At 40.5% G+C, this 18,570-nt stretch overlaps 1 protein-coding gene across 1 annotated transcript in view; it reads right to left on the reverse strand.

Annotated features, from left to right (window-relative positions):
• Positions 1-18,570, reverse strand: part of KIAA1429 (protein virilizer homolog) — a 28,484-nt gene that overhangs the window by 2,513 nt on the left and 7,401 nt on the right. The window contains exons 7-23 of the mRNA XM_418337.8: positions 18,213-18,497; positions 16,335-17,487; positions 14,746-15,237; positions 13,472-13,626; positions 12,019-12,101; positions 10,504-10,597; positions 9,825-10,369; positions 9,068-9,303; positions 8,215-8,467; positions 6,815-7,032; positions 5,705-5,837; positions 4,806-4,958; positions 3,151-3,311; positions 2,853-2,949; positions 1,671-1,837; positions 1,227-1,558; positions 215-358 (exon numbers count right to left, since the gene is read on the reverse strand). Of these exons, the coding sequence (XP_418337.3) occupies positions 215-358; positions 1,227-1,558; positions 1,671-1,837; positions 2,853-2,949; positions 3,151-3,311; positions 4,806-4,958; positions 5,705-5,837; positions 6,815-7,032; positions 8,215-8,467; positions 9,068-9,303; positions 9,825-10,369; positions 10,504-10,597; positions 12,019-12,101; positions 13,472-13,626; positions 14,746-15,237; positions 16,335-17,487; positions 18,213-18,497 (4,701 nt within the window). The remainder of the gene's footprint in view (positions 1-214; positions 359-1,226; positions 1,559-1,670; positions 1,838-2,852; positions 2,950-3,150; positions 3,312-4,805; positions 4,959-5,704; positions 5,838-6,814; positions 7,033-8,214; positions 8,468-9,067; positions 9,304-9,824; positions 10,370-10,503; positions 10,598-12,018; positions 12,102-13,471; positions 13,627-14,745; positions 15,238-16,334; positions 17,488-18,212; positions 18,498-18,570) is intronic.

Genomic DNA, 18,570 nt, shown 5'->3' on the forward strand with positions numbered 1-18,570 from the left:
CGATCGAGCGTTCAATTCAGCAAGTTTTAGGGATTACAGGACAGTTCGTACGAAAGCATGTATTTGACAGTCTCAGTGACAACTGTTCATATATGCTTAAAAAATTTGCTGAATTTCAAGGTGTCTGCGGCATCCTTGCATGGTTTCATTTGTAAAGCAAAAATGAAATTCAAGGAATTTTCTATAGTTCGATGCCCATATGAATACCATGTACCTGCTGAACTTAATGGTCTCAGTGGTGGCAGTGGACCCCTGTTAAAATTGCTTTGACCACCTCTACTGTCATTGTAGGTTCCTCGCGGCGTACTCTGTGCGCTCCAACTTGAGCCTCGAGCGCCCTCACGACGACTGTAGTTTCCTAAATGGGGAGAGAATAACCCATACACTGTAGAGCAGATCTCACGTTTCTTTCACTTGAATCTTCAAAGTACTCAGCGGGTAAACACAATATTTACATAATTCAAATAGATAAAACTACTCTGCATTAACATACGCTCAGTATTTTAACTCAAAGCCCACACATTTTCCCCTGTTTTAATGCATAGCACAGCATCTACTTTTCTGATGCGATCTCAAGCTTTAAAAGATTCGCATTATCTGCTGTACAAAGAGCACCCCTAATGCTTTGTGTATTTGCCATCAAGCAAATCCCAGTACTGGTGACTTTCCTAAATGCAAGTATTTTCCATTTGCACGGTGGCGACTTGTCTTACCTACAGTATGGAAAGGAAAGGAGTGCGGCCTTGTCTGTGTAGGAAAAAAGTTTAAGACTGTAACTAGGATCTCCAGCTTCAACGAAATTGCATCTTGCTCTTGTCAAAATCTTCCATCCTTTTATTCAAGCCCCACTGAAACCCAGAGGCGTACTGTGATGCTTGATGTCAGCATCAAAAGGGTAGTCAGACCTTTGTACTTCTCTGACCGTGTCTCTGAAACACTCCAAGAGTTGCTGTACACAAGACCGTGACATCGAAAAGGAAACAGCTAACTCCTTTTGTAGGAGTGAGGGGCAGAGAGGCAACACGGGAACTTTCCACAGTTCAGTGGTTCAGTTCCACAGCACATGAGATAACCTCCTCTAGCGCCAAACAACTTCTGTCCTTCCTGGATACGCATGTCAGAAATGTCTCATGCCAGGAATGATTCACTTGTGGAAAATCTGGCTACTATTACTGAAGCATTTTTAGCATTCATTTACTCCAGTTCTAATAAAAAAGAAAGCATACCTTTTGAAGCAGGTGGGGTAAAGAACCTGTTCTGACTGTGAAAAGCTCCCCGTCCTCCACGATTCCCTGAGAACCCACCACGTGAAGAAATCTTCTGCGATACTTTCGGTGGCCTTTTGGCCGGTGGTATCCCATCTGGAGCAACCACTTCTTTGCTCTCTGCAGCAACAAAATCATCCACGTGCATGGAGGGTGGTCTGCTTGTGTTCTGTTTCCTCTGACGGAAGATATCGTGTGGTCGAATTCCTTGTCCAAATCCTCCCCGGCCTCTTCCTCTTGGTGGTGGCACAACGTGAGCTCTCTTTGCAGGCTCTATGTACTCGGATTTTCCACTGTCATGACAAACCACGGTTTCTTTTGTTAATGTAAAAATTGGAACCATGCCATTTTAAAAGTATAACAGTGCTAACCACACCAGCTGTTTACTCATTAAACTCATCTTACCTTGAAGTTATGAAAGTCTCATGCTTGTGCTTGCCGAGTTTGAAACCTTTTGTGGTTTTTGTCCGACCAGGAGATGATGGTTCTGACAAAAATGACCTCTCCAATTCCGCTTGCAAGTCAAAGTCACTGCAGCCCTTCTCTGACAGTTCAATTAAGTCAACTTTTACCTGCAGTAATACAGTTTTATATCAGCAATCATTATGAGCCCCTCTAAAAAAAAAAAACACGCACCGGGATGGATAGAGATCTAGGGATAGAGATCTAACCCTAGAGATCCTAACCCAGCCCAGCTCTTTCTGCTAGTATGAAAAGCTCCATCCTCTCCTTTCTAATGCAGGAGTGTGGCTCAAATAAAAGTAGCAGTAACAAAACAAACAAAAAAAAAGCAGCAGAGTTGCAGCAAAATTGCCCTCATGCCTCTGAATCTCTACAAAGGGCTTAAATTTCAAGCATTGCTCTGTTTACGCTACAGTCCCATACATTTAGCAGTGCTGCTTCTATATGCAAATCAATTTTTTGGTCTTTGCTTAAGAAATTAAAGTACTTCCATCTTTGCATGTAAACATGGAAGAGTGAAACTAAAAAAGAAGGCAGGCAACTGAGTCAACAGAGACAGACCATTTCTCGCATGAGAAGCTCAGACACTAACAAGTGCTCCATTTAAAAATGGCTATTTTTTGTTACTGCGTATTCAAAGTGACATTTAAAGTTCAGATCACAAAAATCAAGTTTCACATAACGTGAAAAATGTTGTGCACAATTTCATTTGCTGCTGCCTTTTTCCCCACTTTTGTCACATCAGAGCAAAGATTTTAAAACAGAGATGAGCTTCTTTGAGTTTTACTGCAGTGACAGAAGATAAGCACGCAAAGGACAAAATAAATCACGTTCTTAGTCTACATTTAACACAAATTACTGAAAAGCCCCAGGAGCAATACAAAAAAAGGCAGGTTAGGACTGACACATCATTATTCCTCTAAAGGAGAAGACTAGTACATTAAGAGCGCTGTGGAAGGTGCCAATTTTGTGTCTGTTTGTGTCAATTTGAAGGCATTTGATAATAACCCTTTAAGAAATGTCAGCCTTCCTGCATCTGGGTCAATCACCCACTTGCCCAGGTGAATCTCCATCCCAGGTTAACCCTTTTAAACCCACTTCAGTAAAGTTAGTGAAGCTTTTTACCATATCCAGGTCAGTGTCTATTTCTTCAGCCTGAAAAGGTGAGAACCACATGGACTTCAGCTGGTCATCCATCACATCTGCCAACACATACGTAGTCCTGCAACAAAATAATGCCAAATGCCTGTTTGTTTATGAACTGCAACCAACTGCAAGCATACACAGCACCTCACACCCTGGGGTGAATACCTGCATGAAACTAAATATACTGGTACCAGTAGGGAGTAGCAAAAGCAGTTCTGTTTAGATCCTGTTTGTAAGTAAATCACAGGCCATAAGCCCACACATCTAACCATCTTACCTGTTGTTAAACAAATTCTGAAGAGAATCTGGTGCAGAAAGTATAGGCTCTACATCCTGGTCACTTAGTGGACAAGCATCGCCCGCTGATTCCAACATTTGCCTGACTCCAACAATGTTGTCCAGTAAGGATTCAAGGCCATCATCTTCCTTAGAATGATCCTAAGTCAATATATGACAAGACAGAATTTGTTACTCTCCTCAAAGAAATACACATTTTGTGTTAATTATCAAAGACTGCCTTGAGCAGTCTATCTGTCCACAAACAGCAAAACTGAGACACTTCAGTAGGCAAACTACAGCGGATTGCTCCTCAGTATGCCACAATACAGTCACCACAAGTACATTCCTCACTACTAGCTGACGCAACAAGCTCTGTAATATGGCTCTGCAGCACATGTATTCTCCTCAGGTTGAAATAACAGGCCCTCTGCTAGAGCATTCCAACACCCTAAGTGTCTCTTACTCGTCCTTCAGCACAGCTGTGGCTTTTAGTCTTTTACCACTGACTTGGAGGCAGGGATGAGGGACAGCAGAAGAGCACACTGGAAAGGCGTTAGTGACCAACAGGATGTGGAGCAAATTGTAGAGCAGCTGTTCTATGGACTCTTCTAAATTAGCTGTCTACTGTATGACAGTCAGCAACGATGCAGAATTAGACTGGAATACTAGAATTTGGTCTCTAATTAGAATCACAGAAATGCTGGATGGATGGAATTCTGCAGGTCCTCTAGTCCAACTCCCCTGCTTGAAGCAAGACTGTCACCACAGCCGTATCAGCTCAGCCCTAACTTTATCCAACCAAGTCTTAAAAAAAATGCTCAGAGATTTCACAGCCACTCTGGCAGTGATTTTTTTATTCTCCCTCTCCCACTCCCCCCATAGTGTCAACCTGAACCATTGAAGCCACAGTCTGGGACCATCGCTCTTTGGTTTATCCATCTGAAGTTATGAAGAAGTCTGATTCCATCACCATTGTAACTATCCTCAAACTGCTGTAGGCAGCTATTAGACAGCTCCCTTCAGGGGACTAAATAAGCCCATATCCCTCATCCTTTTCTATAGCACGTGTGCTCTAGGTCCCTGACTGCCTTGCTTAAGCACTCTCAAATTTCCCTATAACTGCCAAGGAGTAAAGGTGACCAGAGGTGAACACAGCATTCCAGCTGACAACTCACCTGCATTCCAGAGTGAGACACTGAGGTCCCCTCATTTGCTGTCCATGCTCCTTCCAGAATTGCTCAGAACATAGTCTTGGTTGTTATAAGCAGTGCACCATTGGTCTATTTCAACCTCCCACTCAGCACAGCCAGCCATGTCTAGCCCACAATGAGGCATGGGGTTGCCCTACTCTCACTGCATTTTGCCTCATGACCCTCGCAAGCTTTCTGCTAAATAAATCCTGAAAAGTTTATTGAGGTCACTCTGAATTGAGGCTTGAGGTTCATCATTTTAGCTACTTTCTCAGCTTACTGTCCTACACAAATTCACTCAAGATGTATCCATCACTTAGGTCTCAGCCCTACCTGAAACTTCTTAAAGAGCAAAGCACGCGACATACTACCCCTTTCTCATCAAATAGGGATAGTCTTTAAAAGCACAGTCAGATACAAGACTACAACATGATTCAGTACAACAATATTCATATTCTTTTACCATCACATGTTTTTCCAGATCAAGCAGTAGGTTTTCTGGGGTTTCCTCTTTGCTCTGCAGTAGATGTTTTAACTCTGCAGTGGTGAGACCCAAAGTTCTGCCTGGATGAGATCCATCTACTTCCATAAGGCTCCCGTCATCACCACAACATCCCTAGAAAACATGAGGAGTGGGAAATAAGTATACTTAAATGTCCATTATACTTCTAGACTGCAAACTTCTTAGAACTTAAATATACAGTAGAGAAATCTAGCAAAACAAGAGTAATTTCTCCTGATTTAAAGGCATATCATGCAAAATATCTTTAATAAGTATATTTCAATCCTGCAACAGGATTAATCCAGTGTTTTCCATATAAACTGATGTTTGTAGCAGAGAACTGACAATTATTTTGGACTTCTTTCTATACTATACATTAACAGTTGGTATACACTGCACTATATTTATATAATACTTTCTATAGTACATGTTAATGCAGCAACTCTCTACCATGTCATAATGAATCTAAAACCTGGATGCAATAGCACACTACTCACCTAGTAGTGAACTAATTTACAGATTAGATTTTTACTCAGGTAAAACTGACGTTCCATAAGCATTCTTTAATAGGAAGCCATTCTACCAAACTTTTTTTTGTGTTGCCAGTGTCACTTATCCTAAAGACTCAAAATGCCCCTTTTTTTTCCTACTGAAAGCTCTTATTTATTAAACGTGTTCTGCCCAACTTTCACAGATGTCATTAAAAAATGAAAGTGGCCCCGATGCTACTGATGGAAAAGCCTTGCAGAGCAATCTCCATAGTAGTCTTCTTTCTGAAGCAGTGGTTCCTGAATGCATCTCACGCTGCAGAGTTCAGAGAACTGCGGCTGAATTTGTCTGTTCAGTCCATGGCCACTCACCAGAGTATCAGAGTTGAGAAGCTGTCGCATAAAATCCAGGAAAGAAGAGGCCAGCTCACCGGTGTCTTTGCTGAAACTGGTTATGATGCGCTTCAGCACAGTATACAGAGCACTGCTGTGTTTTCTTAGAGAGCTGGTTTGTCAGTTTGGGTAGGGTTTTTTTAGAAAAAAAGAAACACTGCATTAGTGCATACATTGCGACCACTGCACTGTGACTTATCGTAATAACATCTATTGCAAAGTTAATTTGGAAGTTTTGTCATTATTGAGTTTTGGTTACAAAGCTGGAGCTTCATCGTTTTCTCTGCACTCAACTGTTGTGCTCACCAGTGCCATCTACAGACTGCTCAGACACAGCTATACACAACACAGCAACACCTCAAAAACCTGCAGAGAATGGCATTTACATCTTGTGGAGGAAAAGAGAATCACAGAAACAGCAATGCCTTTAACCTATTCTTCATTGACAAGTTGTGTAGCTTGCTAAGTCTGAGCAGCACACTTCTATAGCACTGCTTAGAAGAGTACTTTGAGCAGCCTTTTATCAGCAGTGCTGCAATACCTCACATCATCTCTGCCTCTGCACCTCAGGACAGGGAAAGAAGTGACCAAACAATTTAATACTGCCCACTGCACGTATACATTCTGTTCAAAGCAGAATGAACTTAATACATGTAGCTTAACAAAAAAAAAATCCATTTCAAAAGCCCTAATTGCTGGGTGGTCAAGACATGAGAACTGTATCTCATTCAAATCCTCCAGTCTTATGATGGCAAATCAGAGAATCACAGAATGGCCTGGGTTGAAAAGGACCACAATGATCAAAGAGTTTCAACCCCCCTGCTATGTGCAGGGTCGCCAACCACCACACCAGGCTGCCCAGAGCCACATCCAGCCTGGCCTTGAATGCCTCCAGGGATGGGGCATCCACAACCTCCTTGGGCAACCTGTTCCAGTGATATTTCAGCAATACTGCAGTTTCATTTTACATCTACAAGTCCCAGACAGAGAAGTAGGAATTCATAAGCCTTCTAAATCTTTCTCTGATTTCATATTGCAGCAGATTTTACTAAAATTTTAAGTTGTCAGAGATATCTTAAGATTTCATACCTCTTTAAGTGATAGAAGCCGTAGTCATGCTCTGTAAGGAACATCATTGTTCGGATACACGTCAGCAGACAATTGTAACTGCTCTCAGAATTGGTTAATGTTTCCATTAGACAGTCACAAATTGATGGCATCAGATCCTTGTTTGGCAAGGAATTGGAAAGCTGCTCCAATTCTGACACAGAGCCTTCTGACGAACTTGGTAAAATGAGTGCGATATCCTACAAAAAGTGGTTATTATGCACACTGTAAAAATGTATTTGAAATACAAGCAGCAAGTATAAATCACACATCACGTCAGGAACATTAGACTCTTTCCCTACTCCTTTATCAGCATATTCCCATATTTGGCAGTTATTAATGGCTACTAAAACACTAATCTAATGTACCCTTTCTAATTTGGTTCTGTTAAGGACTGCAAACTATCACTGATTTTTTAAAACATAAAAGATACAAAGGATGAGAAGTGACAACAAAGCCACGACTCAATGCCAGACAGTAAGGGAGTAATATTTTATCCTTGGAATTATGCTTTTTGCTTAGGGAGTCAAACTGTCCTTTAATCTCAAAACATTCATCAAAATTTAGAGGCTGCAAGCACCGCTTAGGAAATCTAACATCTACTGCTCCTTCATTTTATGTAACATAACACAAGGCTGATTTTCACAATGGATTTGCATAGGCAAAGACTCCTGCTTAAATGCAAGTGGCTGACTGATCTCTACCAACCAACAGTGCCCAAAAGTCATTTGCATAACTGGATTCAACCAAACACATGCAACTAGTAAGATAAGCAATGACATGCAAATCTATGGATACAAATCATGAGAAACTACCTGGCCTACTCCAAGAATCAGTTTTCAGATCTCACTGTATTCTACTAAGCTGTGTGAGGGGTCTCTTGGGTTTTTTTTTATGTGGGGGGGGTTTGGTTTATAACACTGGTAGCAGTCTGTCATACATATCTTCAGACTTGGAAAGTTATGCTGAAGAGATTTCAGTTAGACTGCTAAGAGACACTTTATTCAACTGGGTAAAGAGTGAATAGTGACAGCACAAGTTTTGCCAGTGGCTCAAGTTCCAAAACCTTCCTGTAAGGAGAAACGATATCCCCTCAGCTGAGAGAACAGTCAGTCTTTGCATCATTGGTCTCTAATGACCACCAAAACAGCGGTCGTTGTGATTCAGTGATTCATATCCAAGAATAGAAAGATTGGCAGCACGTCTGTCACAGTAGCCAACCATACAGAACCTTTTACTCTTTGTATTTTAACAACATTGATGAGTTTTTCCTCTTATGCAAAAACAAACAAAGAAAACCCCGCATGCTCCTAAGAAATAACCTCATTTAGTTCTTCCCCCAAAACCACCAAGACACGTTATGCATTAAACATAAAAAATACCTGATCGCAGAGGGACTGCAAAATGGAAGTCACGTATTCCGCGCTTTGTTGATGAGTGACATTGTCTCCAACTGACCGCATTAAAGCCAAAAGCTCCTGGAAAACTTCTCCATACTTTTCATCACCCTTAGTAGTTCCGTTGATAAGATGCAAAATGGCCAATTTACAAGCTTTATGTGAAGCCAGGGCATCCAGTAAAGCAAGCAATCGAGTAGTCTGTCCAGTGTATTGTTTCTCTTTATCTTCCGTGTTGCTGAAAGGATATCAATGCACTTTGAATACATAGGAAAAGCTGTTCTAAAGTGATCCAAAAAACTAGAAGACCAACTGTTGCAGGAGTCATAATGCTACATTTGAAACAGAACACCTGCTGTATGTATTTATACTTGATTTTCTTTAACTTTCACTGAACAACTTTCAGGTGCATCAGAATGTAACTACACATTTAAAATAAACAGTACTCATTGCTTCAATCTCCTGCACCTGACAAATATCTACATATTTCCCTGCTGATATGCAAACCCAGTAACGTAAACTTATTTAGTTCAGATAAGTCCTTTAGAAAAAGTTCAGTGAATGGAAAAGTCTTTGAAGGGACAGCCTGAAAAAAGCCTTCCTAATATACTTTCCATACATGCACAGAGTGGAACAGTAGACAGGTATGATACTGTTCCTTGCCAACGCTAAGCATTATCAGGACACAGTATATACTATTGGACTGAGAATTCATCCCATTCATAACAGGTAAATAGTATTTATGAAAGTATTTTTCTCTTGCTGAATCTGCTGCACAGAACCTGGGAGAGATTAACAGCCCATTAAAGAAATCTTTGCAATAGAAAAATGAGGATACCTTTGTAGGTCTTCTACAATTAGATCCAATACAGTCCTCATGATAAGAAGAGCAGTAGGTGAAGCCAGGTCACACAGCTGAACGCAAATACGTCTCAACATGTGCTGAATAGGCTGGCAAGAAGAACCAGAGAAGGATCGAACTATCTCTTGTATCAATTTGGCCTGAACGTGAAGATGCATGCTCCACAGCTTCCTGGTGTTGAGTGCCACTGAAATATCATGTGGCTCAATTACCTGCAGGAACAGAAGAACAGGAGGCTTTTCCTTTCCACTTTCATCATAAAAACTCAGTTTTACTACAAGGCATAAACAAATACTAAGTACTGATAATGTCCTCAACAAAAAAACACAATGCCATTTTCATTAACGTCACTGAATGACAGAATACAGAGCCACAAGTTAAGCATTCTGCTGGGAGCATGGATTGTCGTGCATCTTTTATGCTCACTTAAAGATGACAAATTCGAGACTCATGCCTTAATATACTGAGAGCTGGCATTAGCAGCCATTATTTCATTAATACAATGATAGTCCAGATAATCTAGAGAAGAGAAATGGATAACTGTTAACTAAAAAAGATGCTCCAATTCTCCCCCATAAGAAACATATCACTAAAGAATCTACACGAACGTAAATGCTTTATAAAAACTTTAATCCACCCTTTCATCTATCTGTTATCCCACAGCTAGGAAAATGGTCTAAAATGGCTACAGAGAATTGAAATTCTTTAAAAACTAAATAAATCTCAATTATACCTGAGTTGTCTGCATGGGCAGTGGGAGAGGCAGCAATTCCGAAAGCAGTATAAGTCCAGAGAAAAAACCCTCAGGAATTCTCAAAATGGAGGAGAGAACCTCTTTTAGCATTAAAGACCAAGTATTGTTTGCCAGAGTTTCTTCAGAAATGGTAAGCTTTTCATTAACGCCCTGTGTAAAAGTCAGCAGGATATCAACAATGTCATTCTGAAGTTTCTGTTCGTCGCTATCTAAGCGGCCTGAGAGAGGAATAGAGCACAGGAGCATGTGTAAAGAAACAAGTGCCGATGGGACGCGCATGTCCTTGAACTCGAAAGATCCGCCCCTCAGAAGTTCTGTTAGCATGGTTTTAAGTAGTGTAAGCGTGCAGCGGGCCATAGAAATAGTAGTAACTCTGTGAAGTGTGGTGCCCATGTTGACATGGAGTCGCCAAGGCTGAATAAGGATGCTGTTCAGCTTCTGGAGAACACGGATGAAAGTGTCCATTCCCTCAGAAGAAAACAGTTGAATTACTGCAAGATTCCATTTAAGGTCTTTCTGTTGACCTGTATGGAAAACAAAGAAGTATTTCTGAATGTCTAATTCCTCCTGGAAATCAGTTACATTTTAGACATGTTTAAGTAAAAGACCCAGGAAACTAAGATTTCTCTGTTAAACAGCACAAATGTATCTACCATACCTTCTACCATAGGTGGTGGACACGCAACGTGACAAAGAACACGAAGTGCCGTAGGAAGACCAACTCCATCCGGGGTCATCAAACTGTCAATGTTCTTAAAACAAAATTAAAAAAAAAAACTTGTAATACAAGAAATGACTTCATATCAAATGTATTACTTGCTTTATATTCCGACACCGCAATGAACAAATAGCTTAGTCATCAGATTGTTATACACATTTGCTTAATTACACAGAAAAGCAAATTTAACAGCAAATGTAAAGAGAACACATTTTAACTCTACTCATTTTTAACTTTTCTAACAAGTGGCCACTGTGCACAAATGCTGATAATCTGCAGTTCATAGAATCATAGAATGGCCTGGGTTGAAAAGGACCACAATGATCATCGAGTTTCAACCCCCCTGCTATGTGCAGGGTCACCAACCACCAGACCAGGCTGCCCAGAGCCACATCCAGCCTGGCCTTGAATGCCTCCAGGGATGGGGCATCCACAACCTCCTTGGGCAACCTGTTCCAGTGTGTCACCACCCAACGGAGAGCTCTAATGCAAACTGCAGACCAATGCATCAACAAGTCCATCAGACCAAACCTTGGAAAACTAACTATGGACAAAAGGTTGTTAGTGTTTAAGGTATATACATATATTATATACCTACATATAGACACACACACATGTATTTATCATTTATCATTCACTGACTGCCAGGCTCTACTGAAGGGAATGGAGGTCTTCAAGTCCTTTTTCCAGAAGGGAGGTTTTCATTTAACAAAAGTCAGAAGAGCAGACTTTAAGTTTCTGCTGTTTCAAAAAATATAAATGACTATGTTTTATATTCTGTACTTCCAATACATGTATTCTTCTGTTTGATGTTTTAAACAAGAAAGAAAAATTAACTGCTAATGCTAAAAATCTATTTCAGTGAACTTAAGGGGAGAATTATTCTCTGGGTGCTAACTCCAGGAGAAAATAGTTGGAAGTCCCTTTCAGCTTTCCTGGTGAAACAAACGCTGTATTTCGCCTTTCTTAGTAACCAAAGGTGCAAAATGAAAAACTGCTGCCTGCTCAATGCAGATGAAAGAGCAACTTGTCTCTGCCTGCAAAAGTACTTCCTGAGAATTAGCAGTTGACAGCTCTACTTCCTATGCTGATCACACTTCTTGGCCCTAGGCTCCCAGTGCACATGACCAGGATACACACTTCAGTGTTGGGATTAAAAACTCAAAATCAAAAATCAGGATAGAGAAAGACACATATAAAATAAGGCTATGTTAACTTTTACAAATTACATTCTGATTGTTTATATGATGATATAAACTTTGCACTCAGCTACCTGCAGTTTTGTTTCACTAAATTAACTGAAAGCAAAAAATTGGCCTGGATCATAAACTATAATAGAAACATCTATTTTTAAAAATCATGTTGGTATATACCCAAGATAAAGTATCAAACTACAAAAAGGCATAAGCCTATAGGATACAACTAAAAGAGAGTATCTATCTGTGTTTTACTAACCTGTTTGATATATTCAATAAGATTGGGAATACAATTTATTTCAAATCTAAGATTCTTCAAAGGTTCAAGCCACTTGCTGAGCTCTGGGGAAAAAAAAACAACACAGTTAATCAAGTAACTTGTCAGTACATTTATTAACGTAGAGTTTTATGCAATAAAAAGGAACTCAATCTACACAATAGGTACTAAGTCCAAGTGTGAAATCCATAGAGCACACTGCATAGCAAGCTGAAAGGCACCAACAAAAGCAAGACTTCATAACAATCAATACACCTAATGTATTTTGCTTGTCAACCTGAACACTCAAATAATTCTCAGCTTGTTTTGTGTTGTTCGTAAGTAAATGTATTTTATAAAAGACATGAAGGGTCCCACTGTCAGATAAAGAAAAAGCCATTAAGGAAAATGGGTCCTTGCTCTTGATGTACATAACAGGTTATTAAAAACTGAAAACAAACGTCCCACAAATGCCCAAACAGAACCAATCTCTGTACTCATTCTCTCTGAAAGTCTTTACACAGTAAGTTTCTCTTTGACCAGAATAATCTGAATGTCCTAAATCTTTCGTAGAGAGATTTCAAGTTTTTAAACTCATTGCTCCTGGAAAAAGGTAGAAGAACGTGAAAGTTGGAAGGCCAAATGGCTACAAATTAAAAACTATTCTCAGGTAGATATAACTAGATCCACTCCTCACAATACAGTCTGAAGATCTGGAGAGGCAAAAAGAAACAAAAGCATGGCAGAGGTGGAAATTGAACTGAAGTTCTGAAGAATTCTGACTTCTGTCATTGCCTTTAAGTTTTTGGGAGAAACTGCTGGAGGATCTAGGCACAGCAGTGCAGCACTGCAGGGCACAACTCTGGCCATCACAGAGTTATTGTTCAGGTGCCAGAATGGTCCCCAGCAGCCCTCATCCAATCAACCTCATTTGAGTCAACACCACTGAGGGAAGATCCCACGGCACGACTTGGAGGTCAAAAGATTTAGTAACAAAAGCCTGATTATTCCATGCCAGTTGGCCCAGGTATCAGGAAACAGTCCCAGGAATACTTCCTTTATTCTCATATGCAGACCCTGTAAGTCTACATCGCCAAAGAAAACAACAAAAGTTAAGAGTCTGCTCACTAACTAGTTAGTCCAATTCTGAAATTTGGTCTCCTAAGTTATTTTCAACACAAAAATAATTTCATACTTCCTGCAATTATCCAAAATTCATGGTAGTTAATATTACTTGAAAAAATAATTTAACTATACAGAATTTCCTATTAAACTCTCATTAGCAGGAAAAAAATTACACATAATATCTGTGAGTCAACTAATCAGATGCAGCTGGAAAAGGAATTTCATTATATACATTATCCAAACCAGATGATTGTGAAGTACCAATTATCCACACATAAAAGGTTTCTTCCATACTCTCAGACAATTCAGTTGATAATGACACATACAGTACCTTGCAATTTGGTGTTATTTTCGTCTGCCTTACAAAGCTTCAGCAAAGGCGCCGAGTGCTGTTCCAGCATTTGGACATCACTGGAAGACTGAACCACCAGCAGGACAAGGATGCAGGCATAATTATAAGCAACTGACTTCTTAGACTTTGAGTCTCTGAAACAACGATAAGAATTTTCTTTAGATCCCAGCTAATGCAAATTTGCTTGATTTTCATACTTTAACACCTAAAAGTCCACGTACAGAACTTCCAGCAAGGCTTTCCCCATATAATTATCATTGAGAAAGAAATTTCTCCTACACTTTTTGAAGCTTTCATTTACATTTACATATTTTAGCACCCATAAAAAATGAGAGCTGAGGGCACTGACAAGAGTCAACTGAACAACAGATCTTTTTCTATAACTTTGTCTCTGCTTTTAAATTTTTGCCTGGAAGTGCTAAAGTAACAACTACCTGTCCAGAGAATGTGACTACTTTTAAGACACATAAGAACTTAATGAACTAAGAGATTCCCACCCCTGAGAAGTGTGCATCCCCAGACAAATCTTCCTCAAGAATGAGAACTGCCTGCTTACTGATTTTTTCATATAGCAAAATGTCTGATCTACCTAACACCTTTATGGATGACCCACACAAATTTTGGGCATTAAGTACTTGATGACAACTGCGAGGCCTGATTTTCATATAATCATAGAATGGCCCTGGTTGGAAGGGACCTCTAGGATCAAGTTCTAACCCATCTGATGCAGGCAGGGCCACCAACCTCCATATCTAATACTAGATCAGACCGCCCAGGGCCCCATCCAACTGTGCCCTGAACACCTCCAGGGACGGGGCCTCCACAGCCTCTCTGGGCAGCCTGTTCCAGCACCTCACCGCTCTCACAGTAAAGAACTTCCCCCTGATATCCAACCTAAATCTTCCCTCCTTCAACTTAAAACCATTTCCCCTTGTCCTGCTGTTATCTACCCTTGAAAAGAGTTGACTCCCCTCCTGTTTGTAGGCTCCCTTTAGGTGCTGGAAGGCTGCAATGAGGTCACCCTGCAGCCTTCTCTCCTCCAGGCTGAACAAGCCCAGCTCCCTCAACCTGTCTTCTTAGGGGGATTGCTCCAGCCCTCCATTATTTTCAATAACATTGTTCTACTTAAGGTATTTTCAACAAGTTCATGGTCTAAAAGGAACACAAATTATTTAGTTATACTGAATTATTTTTAGAAGGTAGATACTTCCGAAATGTAGAAATCTGAAGAATGCAAATATATGCATAATTACCCTAAAGCTTCCTTGGAATAGTACTCCATTAAAGTAATAAGACTTTGAAGGTTTTTCTCCAGACTGAAAACATGAGCCACAGCAGATCTCCCCACGGGGTTAAAGGTGATCAGGTAAAGGTTGTGAAGCGTTCCCAGCAGATCGGAATGGTCGGTTTCCTCACTGGCTGTGAACCGCTGAAAGTGGCAGAATAGCTCTGAAATGCACTGTAACGTCTGCGTGGAATGGAGGAGCCACAGGGCAAACGTGTCCTCATTTGCACCATCTGATTGGAGACCTTCCTCTTGATCCGGATCAGAAAACTGACAAAGCGCTCTGATCAGCAAGTTCGTCGCCTCATACTCAGAAATGAAAAACAGGAGACCCTTCTGTGACTGTGCCAGGAAACGCAACAGATCTCGGATAGCTTGGAGCACACCTGGATGTGCACCTGTCACTGGAATAGACAGTAGCAAAGTAATGCATTCCAAGAAATGGTGACTATGAAGATATCTGAAAAAAAAAACATACAGGAAAAGAATCAGTAACATTACAATCATCTGCCAACACGGTACAACAGTAGTGTTACAACAGTTACGTGCCTCCGAGCTTCAGTACTTAACTGCTCTATGGACTATGAGAAAAAATAATTAATAATAAGGCAGTACAAAATTTTAAGCATACAACGTAACTGTTCTAATATTTACAAGAAAAGAATCATAGAATGGTTTGGGTTGGAAGGGGTCTTAAAGACTCTCTAGTTCCAAGCCCCCTGCCATGGACAGGGACATCACCCACCAGCTCAGGCTGCCCAGGGCCCCATCCAGCCTGGCCTTGAACACCTCCAGGGATGGGGCACCCACAGCTTCCCCGGGCAGCTGTGCCAGAGCCTCACCATCCTCCAAGTAAAGAATCTCCACCTAACATCTAAGTTAGATCCCCCTCCTCTTTTAGTTTAAAGCCATTCGTCCTTGTCATATTGTTACTTGAAGATTGTCTGCTTATAGATATTAATATTTAGCTGTGACCTATACTGCTATTATCAAAGAAAACTGCTAGCATTTACAGAAATACTTTCTAGATAATAACTTGCTAACAGAGAAATAACACATGGAATCCTATAAATAGCTGAATGCAGACCGGCCTGAACTCCTCTGCCCGTGCTCTGGAACACTGAGCCAGGCTGACAGAACAGCATGTTGGCTTAAATCCTGCCAGCTCAGCATAGTGAGAGAGGCAATTCCAGACTCCTCATCCATATGCGGAGACATCTTCCAGGGAAAACACTTTAGATCTATAACAACTTCTAAACGTGCAGTTGCACAGCACCTAGTATAACCATCCAGGATTTATGAATGCAACTGACATGTGAGCACAGTATCTGTCGTAGCAAGAGGTTAGCTTGCTGTTATGTGTGTGGTAGGCTTGACTGAAAGCCAACAAGGTAACGGGTACATTGACCATCAAATTCTCTCAGAACACTCCAGAAACTTGTGACAGAAACAAAGCAGAACATCAAGAAAAGTGTCAGTCAACAATGTCATCCCTAAAAATATCCATACCAAGCTGGAGGAAACACATTCTAAAAAGTGAACTTGCAAGTACCATACCTAAAAAGAACGGGATAAGGATCATCCCTTTCGGGAGGGCCTGTAATGCGTGCCATGGTTGGGAAAGATTTCACAGGTGGCTGAATCATTGTGTGAGGAGCTGTCTCCATCAAGTGGAAGATTTCTTCAAGAAGACTAACGAGTTTTTCCACCTCTCCTTCACTTATATTAGAAGATTCCAAAAGATGATCCATATCCATAGGAGCCTCCACATCATTCTCATATTCTTGGTTGGCTCTGTCAAGTCCTGCCAAGTCCTGGTCCTGTTCTGTCTCCGTGTGATTAGGAAGAGAAGGAGTGTTCTCAGCTAACTGATCAACCACCTTTTTAATATCTGACAGGATCTCATAGAAGTGACATTTCTGGAGAATTGCAGAACCAGCAGTAACTACTCTCACAGTCTGATCCAACAGTATGAGTTCAAGCAGTTTCTGATAACCGCTTTTTTCATGTGCATCTGCACCACCTCTTAGAAACACTTCCATTCCCTCAGTTGTACTAATAACACTATCCAAAGCTTTAAAAGCGTTAAGTTTAAGGGAGGAGGATACATGGTCTGCAAACAACAGTTCGAACAACACATTAATAACTCCTGCCTGCAAGAGTGCTGTTATTCCTTGAGTCCCACATTCTCCTAAGGATGACACCAGTTTCGTCCCAGCTTTGAGCTGTCGGACATTCAAAGCAATAGGCTGCTTGAGAGCTACCTGAAGGCTTAAAGCTTGCAGGGTCCAGTCTACCAGCTGGGTAATATAGTCTTGTTTTGTGTCTTTAACCTGCAGATAGCTCAATCCTTTTACTATTAAACTTGGAATCTCTTCTAATGCAGTCACCCACTTCGCACCCCTTTCCTCTTGATATAACTCCAGCAGCTCTGTTAATTTAACTGAGGCCTCCACTGCTCCTGAATTTTCTTTTTCTGGGTCTAGGTCCTTTATTTTAGCAACTTCATTCTCAAATACGGTCTTGTAAGGGCAGTTGAAGTATAAAAGAGGTCCAAGCTCCCTTTCAAAAGGTTCATATGTCACAGGAGGCACAGATGCCAGATCCTCTGGAGTATATTCAATATCAAAGCTCGGATATTTAAATGTTTCACGTTCCAGATCAGCAATTCCATCTTCATCGCTTGAAATCTGCTCATATCCATCATCTCCTAAGAAAAAAATAATTCAGTTACGAGAGAACCTATGGATAACCCAGTTCATTACTGATGAGAAGCTGCTCAAAACAAAATAATTACGTATTCAATGCAAACTAGTTAAAAAACAATCACACGCCAACATACTGAAAGCTTTCTCTGTCCAACTATAAGCGAAAGCCCCAACTGACAGCCTATTTTATGTAACAAGGGACACACTCAGAAGAACATATAAAGCAAAAAGTTCTTTCAAATGGATTATGTATTACCACAAGAATACTCTCAAATGTTCTTCTTATGACCGTATCTACCATTAAACTTCTAGCTCAAGATTTTACACAGGATGAGTAGGAAATTTAAATAATTCAAGATGACAACTATTGACATTATTATGAAAAAAAAAAACTGTTTAGTAATTAACAGATTGTTTGCTTCACAGCTCTCCTATTTCTTTAAAAAACAGATAACAAGATCCAGTGTTTATCCTTACCTATAAAATCCATCTCTGTTTTCCTCTTTTTATAGAGCTTGACAGGAAAATTTATTATCATGGAGAAAATATCCCTCAGCAAAATACTGTTCTCCCCAAGAACCATTGGCAAGGCACACAATGGTGCAGTGAGGGAAGCGAAATGAGATACAGTTCTCTACACTACAAGTCATTGTACCAGTACTGCCATCAAAAGGTCAAAAAGCTTTTTCTTTAGTTTTCTTAAGTTTTTATAAACTTCTTAACTTACCTTCACCCTCTTCCTCCTCTTCACCATCTTCTTCATCTTCATCTTCCTCCTCCTCTTCCTCATCTTCATCGGGAATACTCTCTACTGTGTGCCCATCATCATCGTCCTCCTCCTCCTCCTCCTCAACATCCACATCTTCTTCATCATCTCCTTCTTCTGGTTGATCTTCTTCCACTTCTCCTTCATCAGAATACTGGCTTTCTTGGTGAATGGATGTTCTGTCAGGAGAAATGGGCTCAAAGTAATCCTCCCTATGGTCCACATCGTCTTCTTTTTCTCCAACCACTAAAAAAAAAAAACACCAAAAAACCAAAGTTTAAGAAATCAGAGTACTTCTGTGAAATCCAAAGCTCAGTAT

This window comes from Gallus gallus, chromosome 2, assembly GCF_016699485.2.
Source record: "Gallus gallus isolate bGalGal1 chromosome 2, bGalGal1.mat.broiler.GRCg7b, whole genome shotgun sequence".
Taxonomy (NCBI): Eukaryota; Metazoa; Chordata; class Aves; order Galliformes; family Phasianidae; genus Gallus; species Gallus gallus.